General features: G+C 40.4%; 1 protein-coding gene across 2 annotated transcripts in view; it reads left to right on the top strand.

The window, feature by feature from the left end:
* The window catches only part of LOC113453795 (semaphorin-3D-like), a 41,041-nt gene that overhangs the window by 12,659 nt on the left and 734 nt on the right, over nt 1-27,648 (top strand). The window contains exons 2-18 of one of the 2 annotated variants that reach the window (XM_087924033.1): nt 3,316-3,433; nt 6,288-6,511; nt 10,475-10,635; nt 12,715-12,777; nt 13,700-13,819; nt 14,897-14,999; nt 15,855-15,983; nt 16,591-16,736; nt 17,726-17,840; nt 17,969-18,038; nt 18,700-18,844; nt 19,337-19,559; nt 21,652-21,740; nt 23,236-23,277; nt 23,744-23,901; nt 24,854-24,918; nt 27,435-27,568. In XM_087924033.1, the coding sequence (XP_087780159.1) occupies nt 6,376-6,511; nt 10,475-10,635; nt 12,715-12,777; nt 13,700-13,819; nt 14,897-14,999; nt 15,855-15,983; nt 16,591-16,736; nt 17,726-17,840; nt 17,969-18,038; nt 18,700-18,844; nt 19,337-19,559; nt 21,652-21,740; nt 23,236-23,277; nt 23,744-23,901; nt 24,854-24,918; nt 27,435-27,568 (1,899 nt within the window). In that variant the 5' untranslated portion in view covers nt 3,316-3,433; nt 6,288-6,375. The remainder of the gene's footprint in view (nt 1-3,315; nt 3,434-6,287; nt 6,512-10,474; nt 10,636-12,714; nt 12,778-13,699; nt 13,820-14,896; nt 15,000-15,854; nt 15,984-16,590; nt 16,737-17,725; nt 17,841-17,968; nt 18,039-18,699; nt 18,845-19,336; nt 19,560-21,651; nt 21,741-23,235; nt 23,278-23,743; nt 23,902-24,853; nt 24,919-27,434; nt 27,569-27,648) is intronic. The other variant, XM_026725258.2, reaches the window with a different exon arrangement.

The following is a 27,648-nucleotide window of genomic DNA, read 5'->3' on the forward strand; positions in this document are numbered from 1 at the left end:
TGAAAACTATGGCCTACCGGCTTGAGATCACATGCCAGCTAAAATTAATATCATTCTTAAATTAGGACTAAGTATGATATAATGCAGAGGTCCCCAAACTTGGCAACTTTAAGACGTGTGGACTTAAAGTTTGGAGACCCCTGATATAATGTATGAGCCCAATCAATCTTTCATTTTTCAATAACTGATTGGCAGCTATGCAGCATTCAAATCAAATTTAAGTAAATAAATAAGAGCATTTTTTTGGCTACGTTCTCACAACATACTGATCTATAAGTAAGCCACATGTTATGTGAAGCCAACCTATGCACCTTCTTGAATGGGTCACTAAAACATTGATTTCATTAAATACAGGTAATTGGTTTCATTAAATACTGTTCAGGTAGTGCTCAACTCATAATCACAAAATTGGGGCAAGAATTTCCATTGCTAAGCAAGGCAGTTAAGTGAATCATGCCTGTTACAACCTTTTTTTGCCACAGTTGTTAAGCAAATTTCTGCACTTGTTAAATGAATCATGCAGTTGTTAAGTGAATCCAGTTCCCCCATTGACTTTGCTTGTTGGAGCTAGATGGGAAGGTTGCAAATTGGTGGTGGGATTCAACTTTTTTTTACCACTGGTTCTGTGGGCATGGGTTGGTGGGTGTGCTTTTTGCATGCGCAGAAGTTTTGCTACTGACCTTCTCCTGCAACCCTGCACTCTCCCTGTGTCTTCAACACCTGACACGCGGCAATCCACTGTGCCGCGTGAAGCAGCTGAGCTTCAAAACCAGGAAATAAAAGTCAGTGTAGAGCCAGGGTGGGCAGGCAGGCCCAGCAGCTGATTGTTGGAGCCAACCAGTTCGCTGAAGATGATCCTCGGAGCTACCGATTCAGGCGAACTGGGCCGAACCAGTAGAATACGACCCCTGTCACAAATGCCAATCACATGTCCCAGGGATGTTGCAACCATCATAAATATATAAATACATGATGATTGGCAAGTGGCCAGATTTTAATCACATGACTGCAGGGATGCTGCTACAGTTATAAGTGCAAGGATTAGTCACTTATTCAGGCCATGATAACTTCAAATGGTAGTGAAATTAATGGTTGTAAGTCAAGAATTACCTATAAACTGGGTTTGAATTAGGCTTGCATTTGTCGTACGTACAAGGTCAAGAGCAACAAGGAAACCTTCAAGTCTGGGTAAACACATTGTGTTTTAAGGCCTTATTCATTCATAAAGACAGACAGGAAATACAATTCAAAGCCCTTTTTTCCAGTGTTGTCGATGAAGATTCTCAGCCATCAAGGTAGAGTTGCCTGAAAGTTGAGTCTAGACTTTTGACCAATCAGTTTTACTTTTCAAATAAAGTCATCGGCACAAATCCATCTGAATAAATTCAACAAAGACTCAATAAATATTCATAGAGCTTCAATAATCTGGATAAGAGTAATAAGAGTAATAATTATTGTACCTCCTTGAATGGTTGATCAGAGTTTTGCAGCTCAGATCTGGAAACCCTACTCACATTTATTTACTCAGCATATGGCATATCATACATGGATAGGAAAATATATTAACATTTCATCTAGGTTAGCAAGCACAATAAAATATAAATGTTAAAAGGATCTACTCTATTCACAGATCTGCATTGCTATAGTAAATTTTGAAATCAAGATTATGTCAATCTAGCTTTTATCTCAAACTTGTTCCTATTATTTTAGAATCCAAGACTATCTTGGAGACAACATATTAGTGGAATGATATATACGCCATGTATTGGAGGTTGGACAACCATTTGTCTGAAATGTTATAAGGTTTCCTGCTGGAGCAGAGGGTTGGACTAGAAGGCTTCCAAGATCCCTTCCAACTCTGTTATTCTATTATATGGTTCAGTGTATCATGTGAACATAGGCCATGTCTTACTTAACCCATTTCAGAACTGAAGGGAAATCTAAAGTGTTTTTTTTAAAAAGGAATTTTGTCAAAAAACTTAAGATAACTGCAGAACGTATCTATTTGCTTACTTTATACATTTGCTGTGCTATACAAAATACCCGGTTATTCATGTTGTTTTCTACAATTTTTTTATATAGGATCTACCTGAGCCTGGCAGAGAACCAACATTTTTAAAAAAAACACAAATCAAAGGCTTAATTTCAGCATTTGTTAAAACAAGTCTATTGCTTTTATGGCAAAGCTGATATTACAGAATGCAGTTCTAATGCCATGGTCCAGATGTGACAATACATTTTTAAATCAGATAGACTAGTTTTCGTATTATACTTTTAAATTCCTAAATTCATGAATACTTTCTAGTGTTTTCAGTTCTATGAGTAACCATGCTAGAGATGAAATGAATGAATGAATGAATGAATGTGTTGTGGTTAGCTGGCAGCAGGTACAGATGGTGGAGGAGAGTGAGGACTCAGATGAGTGGCCGAGACCATCAGGGAGTGGACTGCTGCCTTCAGGGATTGTGGGAGCTGGCAACAGTGATGAGGAGGTTCCTGAGGAGCCTGTGCCAAGTGCGCGTGAGCACAGGATGATTTGTAGAAGAGAACAGCTGGAGCAGCACAGGTGACTTGGGAGTAAGGATGCAACGTAATGGGCCCTCCCTCCAGGGAATATAAGCCTGGTTTCAAAAGGGTTTTGCCTTTGCAAAAGGCAAAAACTCTCTAAGGACCCAGCATTGTGTGTAGAGACTCCAGCTTATCTGAAGAATTCTGTCAAGGCTTTTGTGGTTGGACTAATTGGCTGCAAGCCATCTTTTATCTACAAAGAAGTTTATTTGTAGATTAAAGCTGTGAAGGTTTGAGTTGCTGCGTTTGTTTGAGATTTTCTTGCTGGTAACAGGGTTGGGTCAGGACAGAATGAATGAATGAAAAGTGACAAGGTAATTGGTAATATTTTTTTACTAATTTCCTGTTTGCTTTAAAATCATGTAATATTTTGATTATGATAATCTGTCAGTGTTTGGTTTTTCAAATCCATAAAGAGATAACTTTCTAAGAATTTATTTTCATTTTCATTTCTGAATATCACAGAAGCACTTAAATTCACGCAAGTTTGATGGTGCTGTTCCACTCATTCTTGGTTCCTGGAGAAAGCTACTGCATGGATAATATGGAAACGCTAATTGGCATATTTTATCAAGTACTTTCCTCTGTCCTAACAGCTTGCTCTCAAACGTGATCTCACGTATTGTGTTTATATTCAATGATGAACTGATGATAACATCATTCAGTAATGCAAAAGATCAGAAGCACTTTGGCTCTTCCTGTTTCCTGTCTCCTTTTGTGTTAAGACCTGAACTTCTTTTCTTGCAGATTGAGAGCCAGAATCTATTTTCACTCAGAAGTCGTTCCCAATACAAACTGAGGGGACAAACTTCAAAACAAACCTCATCCTTTCTATCTCGACAACCATTTTGTTTAAAATATATTGGTAAGACTTTAAAAGTTGATGTGATGGCATGCAGGAATGACCTTGAAAGAAGGGTGGGTGGGTGGGTGGGTGACTGGAGGGGGAAGAGATGCTGCCTAGAGAACAATCAGATTAAAGTGGGGGAAGTTTCCAGCTGCATAACAGGCAGAGAAAGAAATTCAGAAAGGATCCACCCTAACTTATCAGGCTGTAAAAAGAGAAGGTGGGAAGATGGAAGATTTCAGACTTACACATTTCTGTTAATTTAGCCTTACAATAAAATAGAATTAGCTCATCTGGTCATATTTCCGGTTTGATCAGCCTGGGAAGCTGACAATTAGCAAATAGCTAATAGCTGAAATAGCTTTAATATTCATTATCACAGAACAGGACTAGAGAGGAGAGAAGGAAATTACACGAACAGAATGAGAGGCAGGATTTCTCCATGAAATGTCTCACTCCTTCAACGGATGTCAAAGAATGTCGCCACTATGGGAGTCAATTTGTAGAGAGATGCTCCCGGTAAATCCAGGTTGGTTTAAAAACAACAACAACTCTGCCGGGTTAAAATTATTTTTAACTGCCTTTAAATTAGTGACAAAAAATTTGACATGTGAAAAAGGATCAAATCATTTTTATTTGATATTACATTCAATAACTTTCTAACTGACGCAATCGATTCAAGAAACACTCAAGTTTTAGTATATTAAGATTCTAAACAAAAATCAATTAGAACTTTATCATTAGATGCTGAAAAGGCCTTTGTCAAAATTCATAAACACTATAGGTTTGCTGAGTTAAATAGATTAGGATCTCCTTTGGGATTCATAAATTGGATTAAGATATGAGTCACCCAGATCTAAAATAAAGGTTAATTTCATGTTTTCTCCTATTATTTCCTCTTCAAATGAACTACACAAAGAAGTTCACTTTCCCCCTTGCTTTTTAATATCTGCAATGGAACATTTGGTTCGTGCTATTAGACAACATAGGCAGATCTACAGAGTAGTGCATAACTCAGTTATTTTTATTTGCAAACAACATATTTACATTTATTTCTGAACATTATATTGCTGTCCCAGGGTTGATGCAAAAAGATAATTGCCTTTAGCAAAATAGCAGGGTATTCCATTAATTGGTCCAAATTGGAATTGATGCCAGTGGGGGAAAATTGGTTATATATTCTTTTTAGGAATATTGATATTGTATTTGTACCAAATCCATTAAATATTTATATATGAGTATACCAAAGTATGTGACTTAGTAAGGTAAAGGTTTCACTGTCAGTTATGCCCAACTTTAGGGGATGGTGCTCATCTCATTTCATGGCTGAGGGTTCCAGTGTTCCTGAAGACTATTTCCATGGTCACAGGACCAGCATAGCTATATGCCAAAGGTGCATGGAACACTGTTACCTTCCTAACAAAGTGGATTTATTTGCATTTGCATGCTAAGTAGCTTACACAGAGCACAGGCCTCGAACCCAGCTCTCCAGCTGACAAGTACTGACAAGCAGTAGTATAATATAAATAAAAAATAGAGATTTCTTTAGATTTGATACATGGGAGTTTTTAAACCTTCCCCACTGGGGAAACACTCTCAATACTATTCCCAGTTTAATTTTATATTCTGAGAGGATTTCCTGTTTATATATCGGGAAAATATCTTCAGAAAACAAATTCTTTATTTAGAAAATGTCCAAGGATTCTTTCATTCTGAAACTATTTTTATAGAAATGCTATTTCCAGTTAATGAGAGAGAATTTGGTTTCCTGAATATGAAGGTATATCTTATGCTTACCTATTGTCAAATATTAAATACTAGAAACCCACGATTGGGGTTGATTTTCCAATTTTGGAATATACACATATAGCACCTTTAGTTGGATGGATAGAATTAGGGTTTTAAATATACTAAAACTCTAGTATCTCTATGAATCCAGGTGGGTTAAGTAGAAGTAAGAACACAAGGCTTATGCCATAATCATAATCAAAGATATATTTGCTTTTGGGTATACTTGCATTGGGCTGGGTTGCAAGACTAATAAAGACACTTATACATTCTATAGGGAATTCTGTATTGCTAGATCAGCAGTTTTTCAAGGTTGAGCAAGGTCATGGGAAATAAAATGGTCCACAGAGGGAGAAGAAATATATAGTGATCATCTCTATTTTTTTAAAAATCAAGTTTTGATTTAATGAAGAAGGTATGAAATTCAGGCTCAAAATAGTTGAGAATACCTTATGCCACCAGACTTGAAATTCCAGACCTAGAAAACCTAGAACTACGCCATCTTCGGTCTGATCTAAGTATAGTATATAAAATCATACATTGCAATGTCCTACCTGTCAATGAATACTTCAGCTTCAACCATAACAATACAAGAGCACACAATAGATACAAACTCAAGGTAAACTGCACCAAACTTGATTGCAGGAAATACGACTTCAGCAACAGAGTGGTCAATGTCTGGAATACTCTACCTGACTCTGTGGTTTCTTCCCCAAACCCCCAAAACTTTAACCTTAGACTTTCTACTATTGACCTTACCCCTTTCCTAAGAGGTCTGTAGGGGGCGTGAATAAGTGCACCAACGTGCCTACTGTCCCTGTCCTATTGTTTCTTTTTATTTTTCTTATATGTATCCATTTCATGTATTCATAACTATGTTTATTCTTTTACCTATTATCTTGTAAGCGATTGACAAATCAAATTATACAAATAAAAAATATTTGCCAACTGCCAGCATAATTCTAATTCAGAAGCCACCAAGCCCAGTGATGTTCTAGTAAGAATGACCAGAAACGTCTGTGCCAATGCATGATCTCCTTCTGGATATGTCTTTTGTAAGGATTCTTTTCTATTTCCCTTGCAGGTACTTGGCAGATGTCTTCCCTTGAATAGAAAATGCATGTGTGAATAAGACTTTCTGACTGGTCTATGTGTTTTTGGCTTCAGAAGGAATGGTCAGGTTGACTTTTGGCATGTGCTATTGCTTCATCCCCAAGCTAGTCCTGGTGGCTTGGTATATTCTGCTAATAATTGAGAACACCTATTCCTGGAAGGAATGGGTCCCCCGCCTTCGCCTCTCACACCAAGGTAGGACTTTTCATGTTACTCTTTCAGTGTGCTCTAAGGATTGTGGAGAAGATTGTACATTGCAGAGAGCACAATGAATTTAATGCAGATTGCTTCCCCACCCTCCTTGGTCTCACCTAGTGGTGGGATTCAGCCACTTCGCACTGGTTCGGGAGAACCGGTTGTTAACTTTCTGAGCAGTTTGGTGAACTGGTTGTTGGAAAAAATCATTAGGGCAGAGAGCCGGTGTTAAATTATTTGAATCCCATCACCGGTCTCACCCTTGTATATTGTTCCTTCTCTCTTTCTGGGGCTTGCTGATTCCAACCTTTGTTCTGTGACTTCTGCTAGAACTGAAGCTTTCAGGAATTTGAAGATCTGTATTCATTCAAGTCACAAAAAGGGAATTCTCCTTTTTCTTACATTCTAATTTCAGTTGACTAGCAAACAAACCATGTGGGCCATTCTAGGCAAATGTCACAATTATCAATGTTGTCTAGGGACTTTCCAAATAACTGGACTGTGGCTAATTCCCTCTCTTCCATAGTATCGTTGTATTCCTTGAGAGGAAATATTAAATTCTTCCTAAAAGAAATACTACTATAACCATTACAGATAATCCTCGTTTAATGATTGCCTCACTTAGTGAACGTTTGCAGTTATGATAAAAAGTAACTTTATGATCATTCCTCAATTCAAGGCCTTCATAAGTCTACATAAGAAATGAAAGCTAAAGTAAAATCATAAGCAGAGTTGTAGTTTCACTTAGCAACTGCTTCACTTAATGACTGAGTTACCAGTCCTAAGTGTTGTTGTTAAATGAGGACCACCTGTACCTATATACGCAGCTCATTTTCTGGCATACAGATGCACATGCAAGCCAACTCCTATCTTAAGATAAATCCAAGTTACACAACTTTGTTATGGTACAACTGATTGATAAAAGGCTTGGTTTAAAAATAGAGAAATTCAAGATAATGTTGGTTGATTTTTCTGATAAAGGAAACATCAGTTAATTGGAAGGAACATAGATACTCCTGAATGGCAGTCCTCTCTATAATTCTAGGGCCTGTGTAGTAACTGATATGGGACTCAGCATCTGGAAGCAAACAATGATTGGAGAGCTGAAAGCAGTTTGAGGATTGGACCATGTTTTGGACCGGGGAGGAAGATGGCAACCTGGAACTCAACATAGACAAACCTGGAACAACAACCTGGGATTCAGCTAGACACTCCATTTATTGTTGCAATAAACATTTGCAAAGCATTTGCTTTGAGATATATTGCTAAGAATGATTTTGGCTCCCCACAGAATAAACCAATAGATCTGGGTTTCTTTGGAAAGCATGAAGCTGAGGAACAACCTTGGAGCACCCCCGCTTCCAGTTCATGGTGACCTAAGGTCTAGCAGATCACGTTAAAGATGCTTTCTTTGGGTCTTTACTGAAGGAAGTTCCCAGCCTTAGGAGGATCACGGGAGCAGCCCAGAGAATGGCAGGAGATGTGACTCAGAGATATCAAGCCAAGTTCAAGGGTGAAAAGGATGACGGGGTTTACATTATGAAAGCTTCCAGTGACGCCCTCTGCCCTGGAGCAGAATAGGAAGCGGGGAGAGAAAGAAACAGATGGGCCTGCCAAGAGGAAATGGGACAACCCAAGGCAAGGGCTGCGAAGGAAAGATGTGCTTGAGAGGAGGAGGCCAAGAACAATAGCACACCAGGGCAGTGAAACAAATCCTTCCCAAGTGGAAATCAGGGAGACCACCAAAGCTGTAGCATCTCTGCTGATACAGAGATTCTCATCTAAGTAGCAGGCTGGCCGAGCAGAGGGCGCTTTTTCTTTCTCCTAAACAGCAGAGGTAGGCTAGGAAAGTACATGTTGCCAGACTGAGAAATGTTACCCCATTTGGTTTCTTGTTTCACAGTCCAACTCTGTGGCCTTGGAATGGATTTGACACAGTTCAAAAGCTTGCTTCCCTAACTTTGGTTCCAAATTGGTAAAAAAAAAAAAAATCATCGTCATAAGCGGTGCCTAGCAATAGCCCTCTCCAAGGCATTTGTGCAAGAGCCGTGGTGGCGCAGGGGTTAGAATGCAGTATTGCAGGCTAATTCTACCAATTGCCATCAGTTCAATTCTGACCGACTCAAGGATGACTCAGCCTTCCATCCTTCTGGGGTTGGTAAAATGAGGACCCAGATTGTTGAAGCAATATGCTGGCTCTGTAGACCGCTTACAGAGGGCTGAAAAAGTACTGGGAAGCAGTATATAATTCTAAGGGCTATTGCTATTGCTATCCCCTATGCCCCCCTCCTCAGCTGCTTCCTTTAGTAGAGCATCAGATCTGGGCTGCAAAGATTCAGACAAGCTCGTAAATAGGCTTAGGATGATGTATATCAACTGCCGTGCTGGATTCATATGTCTATAATAATAGCTTTCAATGAGTAAGCTCATTCTCAGTAGACATCCACTTCCACTAACAATCCCCTATGGAGCTTACAACATTACTCTCTGATGGCTTATGGTTCCTATTTATTGTTCTTATGCTATCCACTACAGCTCACAAAGATGTTACTTTTAAAATCAACTTTCCTGCAGTTGCCGCTCTGGTGAAACAAGGCCAGTCTCCACCTTTCCGAGTTACTAAAGGGGATAAAAACTTCAGGAATCTGTCATACTCAATGCTAGTGTATTTACAGAACTCTCTATTGTTGCTTTCCAACAATGGCATGCAATCAAGCCTCCATTGCTATTTTTAAATATTGACTTTAGGCTTCTGGTAGGCTGCATGCTCTTTTTAGAAATAAAAATAAACAGATGCAGCTGAGGGGTTTTTTTTGGGGGGGGGGGGGAGGATGCCAAGTTGCTCCCCGCTCCGAAAATACAATGGCAAGGGATGTCCTGAAGAAACAGGCTAGAGAGGAAGACAGGTAGCAAAGCATAGATTGGTTTCCTCTTTGACCCCTGAGTTGCTACGTCCCACTGACCAAGGAGCACATTTTCAGTGACCTTGATTGGTACTGAATTCTTGATAGAAAAATTGGGAGCCAGGGGAGAGGAGTGGGAAGGAAAACAGGCCATTCAGAAGTAGTGATTTCAGTGCCTAGTTGAAACTTAATTACAGTTCTTGCTTTATTTAGGCTATACCATGGCAGTTAATGTCACCAGGCCATTAAGAAATGACCTTTCTCTCTGTTGGAAAGGAAGAAAAAGTCTCCTACTTTAGTAGGAGGATGGGATGAAATGCCCTCAAATACCGAGTTGTGCTTAATCAGCTTGGTCAAAATTTAAAAGAACAAAAAGAGCTGAACTGATAATATCTTAAGAGATGAACCTCGAAAATTTTTAATGAAAAGCACCTCCTTCAAACTTTGTGAAAACAACATCTCATATTAAGACTGCCAAAGCATATGAAGAAGAACAACCTTTCTTCAGAGCTGGGATTTCTGTGTCTTCTTAAAAAGTCAACTTGAAAGCCATTTGGTAATTCCAAGAATTATCACAAGAGTTCCTTGGACTTGGGGTGACTGGCTTCTATTTGGAAGGAAGTTCATTTTACTGCTTTCAAGATTGCAATCTGAATGTGACTTGCAATCCGATGAGAATATATCGGACAAATCGCTATATAATTGCAACTAAAAGGTTTGGTTTCCTTTGGGTAAGCCAGGGGTCTTCAAACTTGACAGCTTTAAGACTTGTGGACTTCAACTTCCAGAATTCCCCCTCCGCTCCTGTTAGCTCAGGAACGCTGGGAGTTGAAGTCCACAAGTCTTAAACTTGCCAAGTTTGAAGATTCTTGGCCTAAGCAGTCTGCTGTCTTAAAAAAAAAAAAATCAAAGCAGAGTCATTGATCCATATTTTGATATTTTTAAAATTAATCTCTTTGGTCGGTTTTAAAGATAAAGAAAAGTTAGATCAATACCTTTCCCTTTTGGGGGACTACAAAGATAAAAAACATCATTTCTTTGTCTACATTCTACTTTCTAGACCTGCTGAGATCAAACAGCTCCCGCCTGCTGTTGAACTCAGAGACTGACCTTGCATTCCAGTCACTCCTCCTGGATGAGAAGAGGGCTTGGCTGATGGTGGGAGCAAAGGACCGTGTAATTCTTCTGCACCTTGACAGTCCTAACAGGGAGCCTCAGGAGGTAAAAAAAATATATATATAGGGAAGTTTGCTGTTTGGCCATAGTGAGGCTTTGCTTTGCTTCTTAAATACTAAAGGATAGCTAATGTGATAATTGAGGTTAAACGCTGTGAGATGGATCAGTCCTTCCATGCAGGAGATGAAGTAGAACCAAGCTTCTCACAAACCTCTTGGTTCTCAGTCATTTATGAAATGGTGAATTAAAGAAGTAGGAATTATTTCAGGTTATTCTGCATCATTTTTTTCCAATTTTAACTTGTTCCTCAGAATTATGAAGAAGGAAAAGAGAGAATAATTAAGGAGGAAATAGAATTTGGACTTGGGCTTGATTTCCAGTAGAGGTGTTTAGCATTCCAAAGGCTTGGCAGGCAGAACTTAGGTTTTCCTGTCAGGAAGATGTAACGAAGATTTTTTTTTTTTAAATGACTTTGTGAATTTCTCTAGTCCTCACTAAATGTCCATTCATTAAACAACTGTTCAAAGTTACAATAGTGCTGGATCCTCAAAATTCTAGTGGTTGCAATGCCCTTGTGGCTACATGAACAAAATGTGGACTTACCTACTTTTATAATTGCCCCTCCCCCTCCCGGCCTTCATTATCATCTTCACCTGCCTCACCATCCTGGCCACTCGGAGAAATGCTGTGGAAATGTCCACAGGGTGGTAGGTGAGAACTATGTATGTGTGCGTGTGTGTGGGGGGGTGTGCCACACAGCATGCCTCATGCCACTACTGAAGAAGTCCTTCTCTTCGGTACCAGCCAGGTCCTTTTCTTTTCTTTTTTCTTTTTGCATGCCTGCCAGAATGTCCTTTGTGTGCTGCCAGGGCCTCCTTTTGCATGCTGGCTGGGTCCTTTTGCATGGCAACCAGGTCCTTCTTTTGCATGCCAGTCGTGGCCTCTTTTTGTTGATTTTTGCAAAAGAAAGGCCTAGTCAGCACACAAAAGGTCAGTGCAAAAAAAGAACATGTCTAGCGCATGAAAAAAGGCTGACCCGAACGAAGGCCTCAGCTGAACCGGCACAAAAGCCAAGGCCTGTTGTGACACATGGTGTGGAAGATGTGGCAGTGGGCAGGGCCGGACAGTGGCGGGGGGGCAGCTGGTGGCACTGGATGGACGGGCAATCAAAAGGGCAGAGAAGGGGGAGATAAGTGGATTGTGGGGGTGGGTTGGAAGGGGAGGCAATCCACTTATCTTTCCAAGAATGGCTTGGATTCAACCAACATGTGGATTTTCCATAATGACAGCAATTGGGAGTGCAAGAACTGCCATTGCTAAGTGGAGCATCACTTAACAATAGAGTTGCCAGCCCCAATTAGTTAAGGGAGGATTAATGCTTTATTTGCATGAGAAGAAAAATGAAAACACGGGGAACCTTTTGTTTAAACAAAAATGGAAACCATGTGTTCTACTTAAGTTTTGGTTTGCCTTTTTTCTTTCCTCATCTCTCCTGTAGCTCCATTATACCTAGTGAACATATATGAATAAATATCGGTTGTTCTCCAAACTAGATCACAGATAAACTATTGGGCTAATGATCCCATCTAGCATAGTCCAAATTAAGTTTAGAGCTAGACTGAAGATTGTGCAAAGCAATCCAAAGAGCTCCCTCACAGTAAATGGGAACAAAGTGGCTGTACACCTGCTTTCCTGTGCTGTAGAACTGGTCTCCAACCTTGTCAACTTTAAGACTTGTGGACTTCAACTCCCAGAGTTCCTCAGCCAGCTGGCTCGCTGAGGAACTCTGGGAGTTGAAGTCCACAAGTCTTAAAGTTGACAAGGTTGGAGATCCCTGCTGTAGAGCATCCATTTCTAAGCATTTGTACTGCCCCACTAGATGTGGCTCTAAATGGCTCTTCATGTTTCACATACAGAGGAAAGGGCACATAATGTTCAGGGAGTAGAGAAATTTGTCCCTTTTTTCGTCAGCTGGAATCCTGAAGAAAAACAATCCTCTTCTGAAGCTCTTTGCATTGGAACAAAATACCTCAGACAGCACTATTTGCATTTGGGGGAGGGGTTTATTTATTCATTTGTTTAATAAACAGGCATTTATTATCTTCCTTTTGTTCTTATTTCCAGGTTTTCTGGCCAGCTCCTAATGAACAAGTGAAGCATTGCAGACTGGCTGGGAAGAATCCTGAGGTAAATAAGATTTTCAGGCCCATGATTTGAGCTATCAATCAGCAAGTTGAAGTCTTTGGGCCTGCAAAGCCGTCTTTTGCAAACTGTGAAGAACTGCAGCACTTTCAGTTGGAAAAGGCCAATTTTCAGTAGCACATTCCCCCCCCCCTCTAATTATTCCTTAGGATTGGCGTAATAGGCATCTGTTCATCTTCCTTTTGAATCCACCCAACATCATCTGCCTTTGCCACACAGTTTAGTCAGTGGCTGAAACAATGGAACTCTCTTGGATAAGGAAAGTAATGAGTTTAAGCTCTATGTAACGTCACTGGGGTCGCTGTTACGGCCTTCAGTGTAACATTAGTAAGACCTGTCCTTGTGCTTTCCAGCTGCATGGTACAAATGAAGAATGCCAGGTCTTCCCTCTGGGCATGGAAGGGTTGATGGATTATCTGGGCAGCATCTGAAGTGCTGAAGTGCAAACAATTCATACAGACATGCTGTAAACCAGTGTTTCTCAGCCTTGGCAACTTTAAACTGTATGGATGCTGGCTGGGGAATTCTGGAAGTTGAACTCTATGCAGCTTAAAGTTGCCAAGGTTGAGAAACACTACTGTAGACTTATTAGATCTATGTAACATTAAGCAAATAGTTTTCTGCTCAAATGGCATTTGCCTTTTTTACCTTTGACTGCACTCTAAATCTGCCCTAGGCAATGTCTCAATCCCCTGGAGCAGATCTGGGTGGTCAAAGGGATGCCAAACTAAAGGTACATGCTGGGAGATGCTCTTCTCTTAGCAAATAAATCTAATCAGATGATATCTATTAGGTTCAGAACTGATGACAACCAGAGATATGGATTTTTTTTTCTCCCATGGAATATGTGCTCACGTAAAGCAGAATTTGTTTAAGTATAACCTACCTATCCTTCTGTCTTTTCCAGACGGAATGTGCCAATTTCATTCGCTTTCTGCAGCGTTTCAACCACACTCATGTGTTTGCCTGTGGAACTGGCTCCTATCAACCTGTGTGTGCCTTCATCCAACTCAGAGCTGGAGCAAAGGTAAACTTCAGCCACCAGGCTGGTACTCTGAACAACTAGCACGAAGCAAAAGCTTTTGGCAGTGAATTCTAAATGCTCTACTATAGTTGCACTATCCGCCCATCTATTTTCTCTGTTGCTCTCAACCATGGGCATCATGGGTAATTGTTTGCAACTGTTATTTTAATCTTTGTGCATTTATGTATGCATGTATGTATGTAAGTAAACCAGAGGTAAAATGTTACCCACCTACCAGGCCCAGTCCTTTCCCTGAAAATTAGAAGAGCCCCTACCTGCTTGTCAAACTTGGCTCAGAAAATTACCTGAGCATCTGTCCATGCCCCATTTTCAGACCAGTGAAGAAACTAATATTTACAGACAATCTTTCTTGGTAATCAATCTCCTCTGCAGTGATTCTGCCCTCTCTCCTCTTCCCCCACTGAATACACTCCTGCAATCTTCTTGCCTGGGTTGGCTCCATAGATGTCCATCAGACTCCATCCTATTTTAAGGGTCACCTTTAGCATTAGTGTAATAAAAGTTTTTAAAATGAAAAAAGATATTCCTTTTTATTGTTGTAAGTCACCTAGAGTAGCCCCATAGTGAGACTGGTGGCAAATAAATTTAACAAATGAATAAATAAAAGGAAAGGAAAGGAAAAAATGAATAGCATATATTTCTTAACACTCATGTTCCCTAATTTGCTTCACTACATGACAGAATGTAATTAATTCCTGATTTATTTTTTAAAAAACTACTCTGGGTAGAATAGGTAAGAATAGACAAATGCTATCAGTCTCATTAATGCATAATAGTGGAGTAGGATGAAAAAAATGATTTGTCAAAAAACCCATACTACAGGCCTGGATTATTTATCATTAAAACTCCTAAAACTTAATCCTTTCTCTGTTCAAATAACAAGGATATTTCACAGCGAGAAAAAGATGGTTACAATTATGGGGTATCACCTTCCTGTCTCCTGCTCAGGAAGTCTAAAGGTACCCCTTTTGGACTACTAAGCCTTTTCTTTTGAGGGCCTCCAGTTCCTTAATGCTTTTCTTACTCTTTAAACCAAACTGAAGTGCTTTCTTATTGCAGGAATCAGGAATATTAGCTATGCACCTGATGACCCATTCCACAGAATCTGGGAGAGGCAAATGTCCATATAGCCCCCATGAGCATTTTACAGGACAGCTAATAGGTAAGAGCATCTGTGAACTGAAAGCTGAAACAGAAACATATGACAATGTAGTCATAGGAAGAGCCCACACAGCATCTCTGCATGTGTGTGTATAGCCATGAAATAGCTTTCCCTAACTTGCTAATGTTTAGATATGTTGGATTGCCTCTCCTAAAACAACATGGCTATTGTCTTTGTTGATTGAGAAATACAGGGCATGTGGTCCTTTCCACCCAAGCTTTGACAATGTATATATATTTTAGGCATCCATTCAATAGAGATTTCAGTTGTATTTTTCCCATGACATTGCATCTTATCTCAAGAAACACTTCATCTGTTGAAAGCCAGGAGAAAAGCAGCTACGGTACATGCTAACTCACTTTACATTCCTCACTCAAAATGTACAGAATAAAATGATGAGAGACATCCTTTTGTGTGGGGTGCATGCAAAGCAGATATGCATATGCATATCCAGTGGTACCTTGGTATTCAACTGCTTTGAAATTCATTAAATTTGATACTCAACACATATTTTTGTGAAAATTTAATCCCGGTACTCATCGTTTGTTTGGTACTCAACGCACAAGCTAGAACTTGTCAGTGTTAATTGCCTTGTGAGTCACTACATTATTCCTTATGGGAAAAATTTGTTTGGTACTCATCGTTTTGGTACTCATTGTGACTCCCAGAACCAATTAATGATGAGTACTGAGGTACTACTGTACATGAAACAAAGTCTATTCATAAACATACACCATATATATCGATCTAATGATTTATGAATGACACTGATAAATGCACATATATAAAAGAAAGTATACAAGAGAAAGAAGATGCAAGCATTTTATCCATGGATTTCTCTCCTGGGTTTCCTAGATGGGGAACTTTATTCAGGCACTTCCACTGACTTTATGGGAAGCAATGCTGCTTTCTTCCGAACTCATCTTGACAGGCCTGAACAAAACTACATCAGGACGGAGCAGAACCAAGATGATTGGTTAAATGGTATGTAAGGGAGGTTACACCTTTTTTTTTTAAATAGAAAACTCTAATTTTAAAACACTTATTTAGTGAACATATACACCGCCAACTATTCTTATGGACTCCTGGCAGTTTGCATAGCAGTCATAAAAATATAAAACATCAAGAGTAAAATAGAGAAATAGAGAAAGAAAAAAAAAAACCCTAGAAATATATATAAATAACCATTACAATTATACAAGAATACTAATAGTGAAACAATCAGTCCTCAGATCTCCTACAGAAAAATTTGATTCTCGCTACTTTCTGGAAGGCTATCATTAAAGAGATCATTCTAGCATTGAGATTACAGAGGGCTATTCTGTAATCTTTTTAAATGCCCTGGATGAAAAATGTACTCTGGCGTCATAAAAATGGGAAACCTCCAGCAGCTTCTCCAGAGAAGATCATCTCAGCTGGAACAACTCAGTTTAGAGCAGAGCAGTGATCCCACTGGCACTTTGGGCACCAAGCTATGTAGGGTTTTATCAATCAAAACTGGCCCTTGGAATTGCATCCAGAAATCTATTGCAATACATACTCTTTTAATAGAAGAAACAGGCAATTTAGACCTGAATCTCCCTCCTTGCAGAGCCAGTGTTTATTGAGGCCCATGCCATTCCTGATACTTACAGCCACGAGGATGATAAAGTGTACATCTTTTTCCGGGAAACTGCAGTGGAAGCTGGACAGTGGGAAAAAAGGCGTATCCATGCTCGTGTGGCGCGAGTCTGCAAGGTGAGCCGTGAGTGCTTCTTGGGTAGCTTAGAAAGCACCTCTTCAGCTCTATTTAACTGAGGTGCTATCTGAATATTTCCTGGGAAGGAAGCTCTTTCCAAACAATGGCATTATCCCCTAGCAAAAGATAGGTGGATATCAGCCACCAGCAGACGATGTTAGATCAGGGCTAAAATATGACTATTTCCTGCATTGGAGACATCCAGTCTGAATTTTGCTCTAGTTTTCTGAAATACAGCTGGGCATTTTGCCAGCGCAGGGGTCTTTCATAATTTCAGAATTAGTACTCTAATTCAAAATAGCTACCTGTAGACACAGTTTCTGAGATTGTTCAGGCATTCTGAAATCTAGAGTGCATAAGTCATGACATCACTCAGACGATGACTGCCTTTAGAGGGCGGTTGAGTGTGACCGTCGGTCAGAGAAAAGCTTTTTTGCATACAATTGCATGTCTGTTGGTTTCCGTGTAAGTCAAATGCCTACATGAGCAAGCTCTTGATCCTTGTGACTTCTATCTTGCAAATATCTGTGTTCAACATGCAAATATCTGCCAGAAGCTCACATAATTTAAGGGATGTCAGCAGAGGATGGATCAAATCCACATGACTCATAGTGAATGTTTACAGTCCCAAGTGGGTTTTCTTAAAACACAAGAAGGTGAATGCTATCCAGCCATTAATAGAGAGGCAGAGGTAAATAGTGCATATTTAAGAACACATTGGATAAAACATGCACTGAAAAGATGTTCAAATTCCTTTAACTCTGCATCATTCCTCTAGGAAAAACAGTAAAAGGACAGTAACTCTAAGTATCTGCCTCTCTATTCATGGTTAGACAGCATTCACCACTCCGGGTTTAAAAGAAAGCCCACACGGGACTGTAAACATGATGCAATGGATGCCTTCAAAGCAATCACTTAAGAGTACTGGAGAGCAGTTGTGGATGGACTTGAAAACTGTGCTTGACCTATTCCTGCTTCTATTTGGCAGAATGATATTGGTGGGAAGCATAGCCTTATCAATCGCTGGACCACTTTTCTTAAAGCGCGGCTGATCTGCTCTATCCCAGGTCTCCAGGGCACCGAAACACATTTTGATCAGCTGGGTAAGGCTACTTGCATATTAAGAGCTGCAATTTCTAGAATGGAGTCTATGAGTATAGTGGGTTTGGGGTGGGGTGGCGGGAATTATTCAAAGCTCTTCCCTAGTTGGGTGTATCCTGCTGTATTCTAGAAGATGTCTTCCTCCTTCAAACCCGTAACATACAGAACCCTCTAGTTTTTGGCCTCTTCACAGTTTCCAGGTAAGCAGAAGTGTTTACAATTCATATGACAAAAGAAAAGAATTGCTTGTGCCTGTATCAGCAGGAATGAGAATAGTGCTTATTATACAAATAGCATAGAGTTTCCTGCTTTAACAGGGGGTTGGACTAGAAGACTTTGAAGGTCCCTTCCAACTGTGTTATTCTGTTATTTCAGTTATAGAAGGCATGCACATTAGTCCATCTGAATGGCTTTGAACTGAGACACTGAAACAGGATTCTGTCGTAGCTCTTTCAAGTCTCTGCAGAAATGGTTTCCCATCACCATATCCTATCTGGCAGGATGAAGCTGAGCAGAGGATTTCATGCAGTTTTCAACTGCTGGGAAGAACTAAGGCAGTGATCCTCACGTGTTGAATCTCAAGTCCCATAATCTCCAGCTTTAACTGAGTGAAGGGATGACCTGGAAGAAAACTGATGAGAGCAAAGATCCCCTGTTAAAGATGAGAGAGCAGTGAGAATGCTTTTGAAACAAAAGGGCTCTCTGAAGGTCATCTGCTCCAAGGCCACCTCAGGCATTCATCTTCCAATTTCATGACCTTTAAATGAGTTAGAAAGTCTTTTTCTAAGGCAGATATTGTACCAAGAAATATCTCTTGGACCAATACGCTCCATCTCCCTACATTGTTCTTTTCTTTCCCAGTGGCATTTTTAGTGGTTCTGCAGTATGTGTTTATTCCCTGGCAGCCATTCGAGCTGCCTTCAATGGACCTTTTGCACACAAGGAAGGCTTTGATTATCAGTGGGCTGAATATAAAGGACGGATCCCTTACCCTCGGCCTGGAACAGTAAGTACATAAAACTTTCCTTATTCACTTTTCTCTAACTTGTCATATAAAGACTGACCGGGGAAAATATTTGCTGCTGCTCTCAGAGTTAAACTACTGTAGATTATTTCTGGGAGTTGTCTATTCCCACCTGGGCAACAAGGGCTCTTCAAGACCTCTTTTCCCTGCGTGATTCATTTCTGAGATGGCTAACCTGGGTCCTGGATCCCCTCATGGGTTCCACAAATGGTCCTGAAGCTGTTTGTCCCAGGAAAGGCTTCCAATCTGTAAGTCGGGAGGTTTCAGAAAATGCAGAAGATTGTCATATCCTGGGAAAATGATTGTGCCGTATGCTGTCACGCATGACATTTTATGAAAATTTGCATGGCACAAAGCAATTAGACTGAACTGTGATATTAATAGATTTAGCTATGTAAATCACAAGGCTAGGTTTTGTGGAGTTGACTGTTAATTTTGCACCATTCCTTTTTCAATGTCCGTTCTTCTTGTTAGTGTCCCAGTGAAACATATGACCCATTCCTGCAGTCAACCAAGGACTTCCCCGATGAAGTGATTAGCTTCATGCGTACTCATCATCTGATGTGGGACCCCATCTACCCACTCCATAGGAAGCCCGTTCTGATTAGAGTCAATGTGCCTTTCGGTATCCGGCATCTGTTGGTGGACAGAGTGGAGACTGAGGCAGGACACGTTGATGTCCTCTTCCTTGGAACAGGTAGAGGAGTTCAAGCAAAGATGTTCTGGTCTTACTGTAAGTCACGGTTTGAAATGAGGTTTGACTCATGCAACGGGCAAAGGAAAGTGAAGAAATAACTAGACTGTAACATTAAAGGCACAATTCTCCCTGTTCAAAATGCTTTTGTGTGATCAGCAACACTATGGTTGTTCTAGAATTGCTCACTTTCAACAGCAAATATGGCTTGAGACTTTAAAGTAAAGGTGAGTAGAACCTGAGCCTATGTGTTGAGATGCAGGGGTATTATCTAAATTGGGCAACAATTGGCTGATGCTAATTTGAGGGAGATTAATGGTGGAAGCAACTCCGCTCCTCCTTTACATTTGTACAGTGGAAGGAAAATTATCATCATCATCTTTGATTATCTTACCAATATGAGCACTGCCACTGCCATTATTATGGTTGGTCACATAGCCAGCTAGATGTTTAGACTGGATTTGGCATTTTTATGCACCTATCAAGCCCTCCCCAAAACTTTGGCATAGGCAGTTGTTGTCTGATGGTGTTAAAAGTATTGTTGCATGATATAAGCTATTTTAAATAATGCAGCCTTCCGCAATTGACTGGTGATGATTTTGCCAACACTAATGGTGTTGAAAATGGTGCTCCAGATGTTTTGGGATTGCACACACCTATTTTTGCTGGTACTATGTTTACTATTTTTTTTTTGCCAGTCATTCCACTTTAATTTTCAAGTCTTTGTGTTTTGTCATTTTCTCCACTTCTTTCTCTTCTATTCTCCTGTCTCCAGATCCTGCCAGGTCCAATAATTAAAAATAAAATAAAATTTAAAAAGTTATTTCATTTTTTTGCTCTGGAATTATTTTCTCCCCACTCTTTTTTCTTCCAATGGGTTGTAGAAGGATTCCAGTGATGAGCACAGTGTCTTCCACCCTGCCATCATTGCTTCAGAAAAACAATACGGTTCTGCTGCGATTGCTGCTTTTCCTTCTCCTTTACTGACAAGCTTACCACATATTTATCTTGGCCCAGGGTATCAGTTGGGATTGTTTGTGCACGTCAGTATTATTTAATTGATTCAGATGCCTGGTTACAATTCCCTTATTAAGTCATTGGAATTAAATGGTACCCCTTTGAGCCAGACTATTGAAGTATTTACAGAATCTCTAAAACATCAAATTCCTTGTAAGCAATTAATAGCAGCCACTTTAAAATATACTAAAAACATAAAACAGTGTTAAAATGATAGAGTTTTATTTTCAACCAAAAAAATATGAAAGCATCAATTCATTGCATTACTCCTAATAAAATATTAGGAAATGTTTCACAAAAACATAAAACACAGCAAAGAAAATAACAATGAATTTGTCCAGATATGATCGCTCTTGAAGTCAGAAGTCTTTTTTTCCCAGAAAAGCTATGATAGGAGTTGAAAAATGTATCAAACAAGTAACAAAATGACCCTCATTCTGAAATACATTCATTATGTCATGGTCCCTGTAGAATTACATAGCATAAGAAGGCATATTAGATGAAATTAATGATGTTGCCTTTTTTAAAAAAATTAAAACATTCTGGAAAACCACCCATCACCTAATTTAAATACTTCGATGAATGAAAATATGTTCGGTGTGCCCCTAAATTGTTCTGAAATTGGCATATTTTTTAAAATCTCATGTAAAGATGCTGCATGTTAGAAATGGACCTCTCCCTGAGATAACTATACCTATAATCCACAAGGCGTGGCCTCACCCTTCACAACCTCAGCTGCATAGCTAGAGAGAGCTATCTGAGAAAAGGCATCCTCTGAAATCAGGATAATTCCAGCACCTTGGTGAATAAGATTATCTATAGATGTCCTGCAGCTACAATCTTTTGAGCTTCTTCAATGTGTAAGGTGATCCTAAAATAATGAAGAAGGATATAGAAAGATAGATCTCTTTTGGCCCATCTCTTTCTAACTGAGTGTTCTCTTCCAGGGATGGGTTTGCTCTCATATGGAAACTCCTGCCTGGTAATGATAATTACCATAATTCCATGCAGCAAGAGTCCAAGGAGGTACTCCCACCCACAGTTCTCTTCACATACTCCTCTGTTTGACTTCTGACAGATGAAGGCAAAGTGCTTAAGGTGGGCGTCTCCAACCTAGAAGGTCGAGGCTCTCAGGAGATCAGCTTGGAAGAGATCCAGGTTTCAAAGGTAATCAGAAGACTTCTGTTTCTTTTAAAACCTTTGTGGGCTAGAGTTGTCACTGCAAAGGTCCAATTCCCTGTAATACAGTGCTTTGATTTGTGCAACTAATTTAATCCATGAGCCAGAAGTCAAAACTGTAGAACAGTGTCCCTATAACATTAGATAGACTGACCATTCTGCAAGATCTGAGTAAGAATCAGTTTTTCTTCCCATAAATGCCTCTTATGTAATCCTCCATGAATCCTCCATACCTCTGTGAAAGAATAACAAGTGAAAATTAGACTGTATCTAATTTTCATTCTCTTTAGGTTTGAAGAAACTAGATATCTGATTTGTTAGCTGGACCCATGATATCCGTGATGGCGTTTTTTCCTGAGTGTTGCTAGTAATAATCAGTTTCCCCACAGAGGCTGCTTTTGGTTTGCCACTTTTCTGCATCTCTTTACTGTCATCTGCTGCTCCACCCAAATCTGTCAGCCCTGCATATATGAACATTGTTGCAGTGCTGGTCAAGAGTGTGAAAACAACATCAGATCAGGAAAGGATGTTGCCTGATTAATGTCCCAGACTATAGCAGAAGGTTTTAATTTATAGCTCTTCAAAAATCCAGATAACCATTAAATGGCACCAGAGACATCTAGAAAACTTGAACTCTTTGCCACCCTCTAGTTCAGGGTTCGCCAACCTTTTGGACCTCAGGGACCACCAAATTCATAATTTTAAATCCCGCGGACCAGAGACCCTGGGAAAATCCCCCGCAAAGGAAAATTCCCCACCCTGTTTTCCTACCGATCAATCATTCTTTATCTGGGATCGCAGGATACCGTCTCCATTCTTGGGCGGGGGGGAAGGGGGAACACAGAGAGAGAGAGGGAGACTTTTGGCTTCATGCAAGGAAAGCAGAAGTCTTTCTTTCTCTCCCTCAAACTCTGCCAGAAATGAGCCTTTGCCAGTGCAGCCTCTGGGAGCAGGATGCATTGCAGGGTCCCAAAGACTCGTTTCTGGCAGAGTTTGGGGGAGAGAAAGAAAGACTTTTGCTGCTTTCCTTGCTTGCAGCCAAAAGCAGAAGAAAGAAGCAAATAGAAGTAGCCCGGTGGCCAGGCATGGCACATGGGGTGAGCGGGACAAGTTTCCCCCCTCCACCTTTTCCTTCCTCCCCTCACTACCTCGTGTTGTTCGTAATGCAAGCAACGCAGCCTTGTGTTCCCGCGGGCCATGTGGGCAGCGTAACCTTGTGTTCCCACGCAGCCTGGATTAATTGCCTTGGGAGGGGGGTGCTTTGGGGGTGACAATTCTCTGCGGACCACCAAAATTTTCTCACGGACCACCAGTGGTCCCCGGCCCACTGGTTGGCGACCACTGCTCTAGTTGTCATCATGATTGTGAAGCATGTATGAAGCAGTCTAAAGTTTGTGTGGAACCCAGGCAGGCAGGCATCCAATTCAAAATGGAAGAATTTAGAGTATCACTGCAAACTGCTGCTGTTTTCTGTTTCTTGTAGGTACCTTCAGCTGTCTTAGACATGCAATTTTCTCTAAAGCGGGTAAGGCAGCATTTGTTATACTAATTGTATGCTATTTTCTTCAGGCAAAGGGGCACAGCTGAGTCCCCAAAGGCATCTTCCCATAACTCTAAACCTTGACAGCAGCCTCCAGAGTCCTGCTGGAGGGTTCTAAGTAACCGTTTTTAATTTGTCAGAAAGGGAAATGATTACATGCATCACCAAAGAGCAATCAACGTAACTCTATTTGCATGAGATATATATTAAATATAATTTTGTCTCAATGAAGTATCAGGTGGTTGGGTTTTTTTTTTTTTTTTTTTGGTTCAGTCTTGCCCTTGACTCATTACTGAAAGGGCAATATTAAAAGCATCTTCTCTATCTCCCTTTCCTGCTGCCTTCCCACCTCCAACATTTTTGTCCAGAATTTGTGGGGAAGGGAGGCTGAAGACTCCCAAGGTATCACAAAAAGTCGCATGGCAGTATTTCTCCTTTGTCCTTTGAGTAGCAGGAACTGTTTGTGAGCACTGCCCAAGGGCTGGTGCAGCTCTCCATGTACCGCTGTGAACTCTATGGCAAAACGTGTGCCGATTGCTGCCTTGCTAGAGATCCGTATTGTACCTGGGATGGCAAGTCCTGCAGGGCTGTTCTGCTCACTAAGAAAAGGTGAGAAGCTTCCCCCTTCTGCCCCTCCTGCTTTGCAAAGGTCGCCCTTCCCCACTTTATCACTGGCCCACTTTCTTGCAACCAAGAATTGCATTTTTAATTTCCAAGGACTATAAATATGATATAACTTTGTTGGGGTAGGCAGGGGAAAGATTCCAGATTTCCAAACACGTTTTTTGGGGGGGTAGTTTTCAGAAGCAAATTGATATTTTTAAATTAGGCCATTCAGCTCCTAATCATTTTGCACCATCACCATATGTAGCCCAATTTTAGGCTAATTTATTCGGAGGCTTTCAGGGATCTACAGGTTAAGACATTCACTTTGCTGCTTAAATCACCCAAGCTCTTTTCTCCAAATTAAAAAAAAAAAAGCTTGAATATTTGGGCCTGGCAGTGCTTGGTGTGGTGCTCTACAGATTAAGCTTCCCAAAGTCTATTGACTGTAGAGCAAAAATTAACAATTATTATATTTGAAGATGTCTTTATTATTGCCATCCAGAATTCTTCCTGGCCCATATAACCAACAAATGGTGCAGTTAAACTCATTTTGCCTTTCCTTAACATGACCCATAAAGAATCCACACCGAGTGTTTCTGCTAAGGATATCAATTCCAACCTTTTTTTTCATCTAGGTACCTTTTCTTCTCTAAAGGTGTGATTATCTAACTGTCATTTAACTTCCATAGTAATCATCATCAGGCTTCACAACCAACTGGTTAGAGAGGAATGTTTCTTGTTCTATCTTGCTGACAGAAGATGGAGGGAGATGCACCATCTGGTGCAAAGTGAAACAAAGCAAGAGTAGATCAGCTTGTTGGGTAAAGAAGCACCGGGGACTTCAAGCAGCCAATGCTATTTGTTGACACACAGTACAGACCACACTGCCTGTCACCCCTTGCGAAGGCATCTGAGCATACTGGCTAAGTGCATGCATTAACTGTCTCTTTTGCAGGCGAGCACAGTGCCCAAATGTGCTGAAGACCAATCCAATCAATCAGTGCCTGGATGCTGCAAAAGGTGAGTTGAGGAGCCTTCCTTGGAAGCAGCAGGAAGTTACAATCAGAATGTACAGAGAGCGTTGGATAAAATTTGGAAGCAAATTCCTGTTACAGCTTCTCTTCCCACTCTTTCTTAGCATTTGTTTTTATAAGCTTCAAAGACCGGGCGGGTTGAGGCTGCCTCTGGCTGTCAACCCATCTTTGAAAACACCAGGATGCGGCTCAATTAGCCAGCAGCTGGAACACCAGCTTGGATGCCTGTGAGTGCAGTTCTGAGAGAATGGAGGAAAGTTTGAGTGAATGTGGAAGCTTATCTGCATGATTGCAGCTGCTTTTGAAAGGAGCAGAGAGCAACCACAACGCCATTCCTCCTATATTCTCTATATCACCTGTAATTATTTTGTGCCAGTAAATTTTCTTTTCAACATAAGTGGATGGAGGGGTCCACCAGCCAACAGCAAGAAAACACATGTAATGCTTATTACATGTTCAGTCTGCAGAGTTGACAAAATAATGTAATGGATGACAACAGCCTTGAATACCTACCTCTCTCACTGTAGTGGAATTGCCTCCTTAACCTCTTTACAGATATTGAGCCTAGTACCATCTACACAACACTCCAGACTTTATCTGATGATGGGCTGAATCCTAGGATGCTGAATTGGTCAGCAGGAGGCAAGGTGTATCATAAGGACAGGGGCACCTGGCAGGACAGGTTGACAAAAATCAAGGTGGTGCACACACTAAAAAGGAAGGTTTAATTGTACATCACAACCACTCTTTACTCTTTGCCTTTCAAAAATGTTTAAAAGTCTGCCCTTATCTATAAATCCAGTCATTGGGAAAATGCATTTGGTTTAGAAATGTGCTCTTTAAGGATTAATTAATTCATGCTCCAGGTTAAATATTACCTGGAAGGGTTTAAACACTGACTGGATTCACCCATCATATTACACCAAACAATATATTCTTTAAGGGTACAGTGAAATGCGTAAACTAACACATTTTGGGTTCTCATTATATGCAAAGCGGAGCATCTGGCTGGTTAAAAAACATAGTTCAAAAAGACTCAGCTAAGCACTTATTATAAATGTGCCACTCTTACTTTCCTTACATTGTTTTTGTAAGAGAGACATACCTTATGTATTAAATTCAGAATAGACTTAGTAAAGAATACAGTGAATAAATATAGTAAAGCTATATAAATATTATATATACTCACAGTTAAGGCAAGAATTTTACCACCCCAAAATGGGTTTGACTTGTCTGCTGAAAAGCTTATCTGCAAGGAGGTCCATTCACACTTTTTAAAATACCTGCATATAATTGCAGATAAGCTGAACAAAGAAATACCATATAAATTGTGCTTACCCAGGGATAAGCAAATTGTGAATATTTTAAATGGAATGTGTTCTGGAAAACAACATTTATTGGTACAAATTATGAAAACAAATGAAATCCTTCAGGAAAGAATGTCAGAATTCAGGGAAAAAACCATGCATTTTGAAAGGATCAGCTGATATTTGGATGGGCTTATCCACAAATAGCATAGAATCATAGTGCTAGAAGAGATCTCACAGGTCTTCTCGTCCAATCACCTGTTCAATACAATTTCAGATCAGAGTCCTAGTGGACTACCATTTAAATATGAGCCAGCAGTGTGCAGCTGCCCAAAAAGCCAAGGTAGTTCTAGGCTGCATAAACAGAGGGATAGAATCAAGATCACGAGAATTGTTAATACCACTTTATCATGCCTTGGTAAGACCACACTTGGAATACTGCATCCAGCTTTGGTCATGACGATGTAAAAAAGATGTGGAGACTCTAGAAAGAGTGTGGAGAAGAGCAACAAAGATGATTAGGGGGCTGGAGGCTAAAACATGAAGAACGGTTACAGGAACTAGGTTATGTCTAGTTTAATGAAAAGAAGGATTAGGGCAGACATGATAGCAGTCTTCCAATATCCTTCTTGAAGGTCTCAAGTGATGGCACTCCCACAACTTCCAAGGGCAAGCTGTTCCATTGGTTGATTGTTCTCTCTGTCAGAAAGGTTCTCCTTATTTCCAGGTTAAATCAGGGGCTGCCACAAAGAAGAGGGGGTCTCCAAAGCACCTGAGGGCAGGAAAGAAGCAATGGGTGGAAACTAATCAAGGAGAGAAGCGACTTAGAACTAAGGAGAAATTTCCTGACAGTTAGAACAATTAATCTGTGGAACAACTTGCCTCCAGAAGTTGTGAATGCTCCAACACTGGAAGTTTTTAAGAAGAGATTGGATAACCATTTCTCTAAAGTGGTGTAGGGTTTCCTGCCTAAGCAAGGGGTTGGACTAGAAGACCTCCAGGGTCCCTTTCAACTCTGTCCTTCTATTCTATTCTATTCTATTCTATTCTATACAATTGGGAGCCGTGTGCTCTCTATGGGATTACCAATAGAAGCAAATGCAAAGCAAATGTTGTGCCCTGGGTGAGTTAAAATATTGTTTTCTTATTAAAAATTTCTAGTCAAATATTTTTGTTCCTGCGGTTTCCCTTGCAGGCACCCCCATGGCAGAAGAAAAGGTGATATTTGGTGTGCAGAACAATTCAACATTCCTTGAGTGCCATCCACTTTCTCCCCAAACCAAGATTCGTTGGCTAGTACAACGCAGCAACACAATAGCTCTGGAGAAGGTACTGGGGAAAAGCAAAACTAATGGAGAAGTTGGGTGGTCTCTTTGGAGCCGGGGATGCAAAAGGGATCCACAGGTGCC

This window comes from Pseudonaja textilis, chromosome 2 (assembly GCF_049901715.1).
Source record: "Pseudonaja textilis isolate UNSWEBS1 chromosome 2, rPseTex1.2, whole genome shotgun sequence".
In the NCBI taxonomy this organism is placed as follows: Eukaryota; Metazoa; Chordata; class Lepidosauria; order Squamata; family Elapidae; genus Pseudonaja; species Pseudonaja textilis.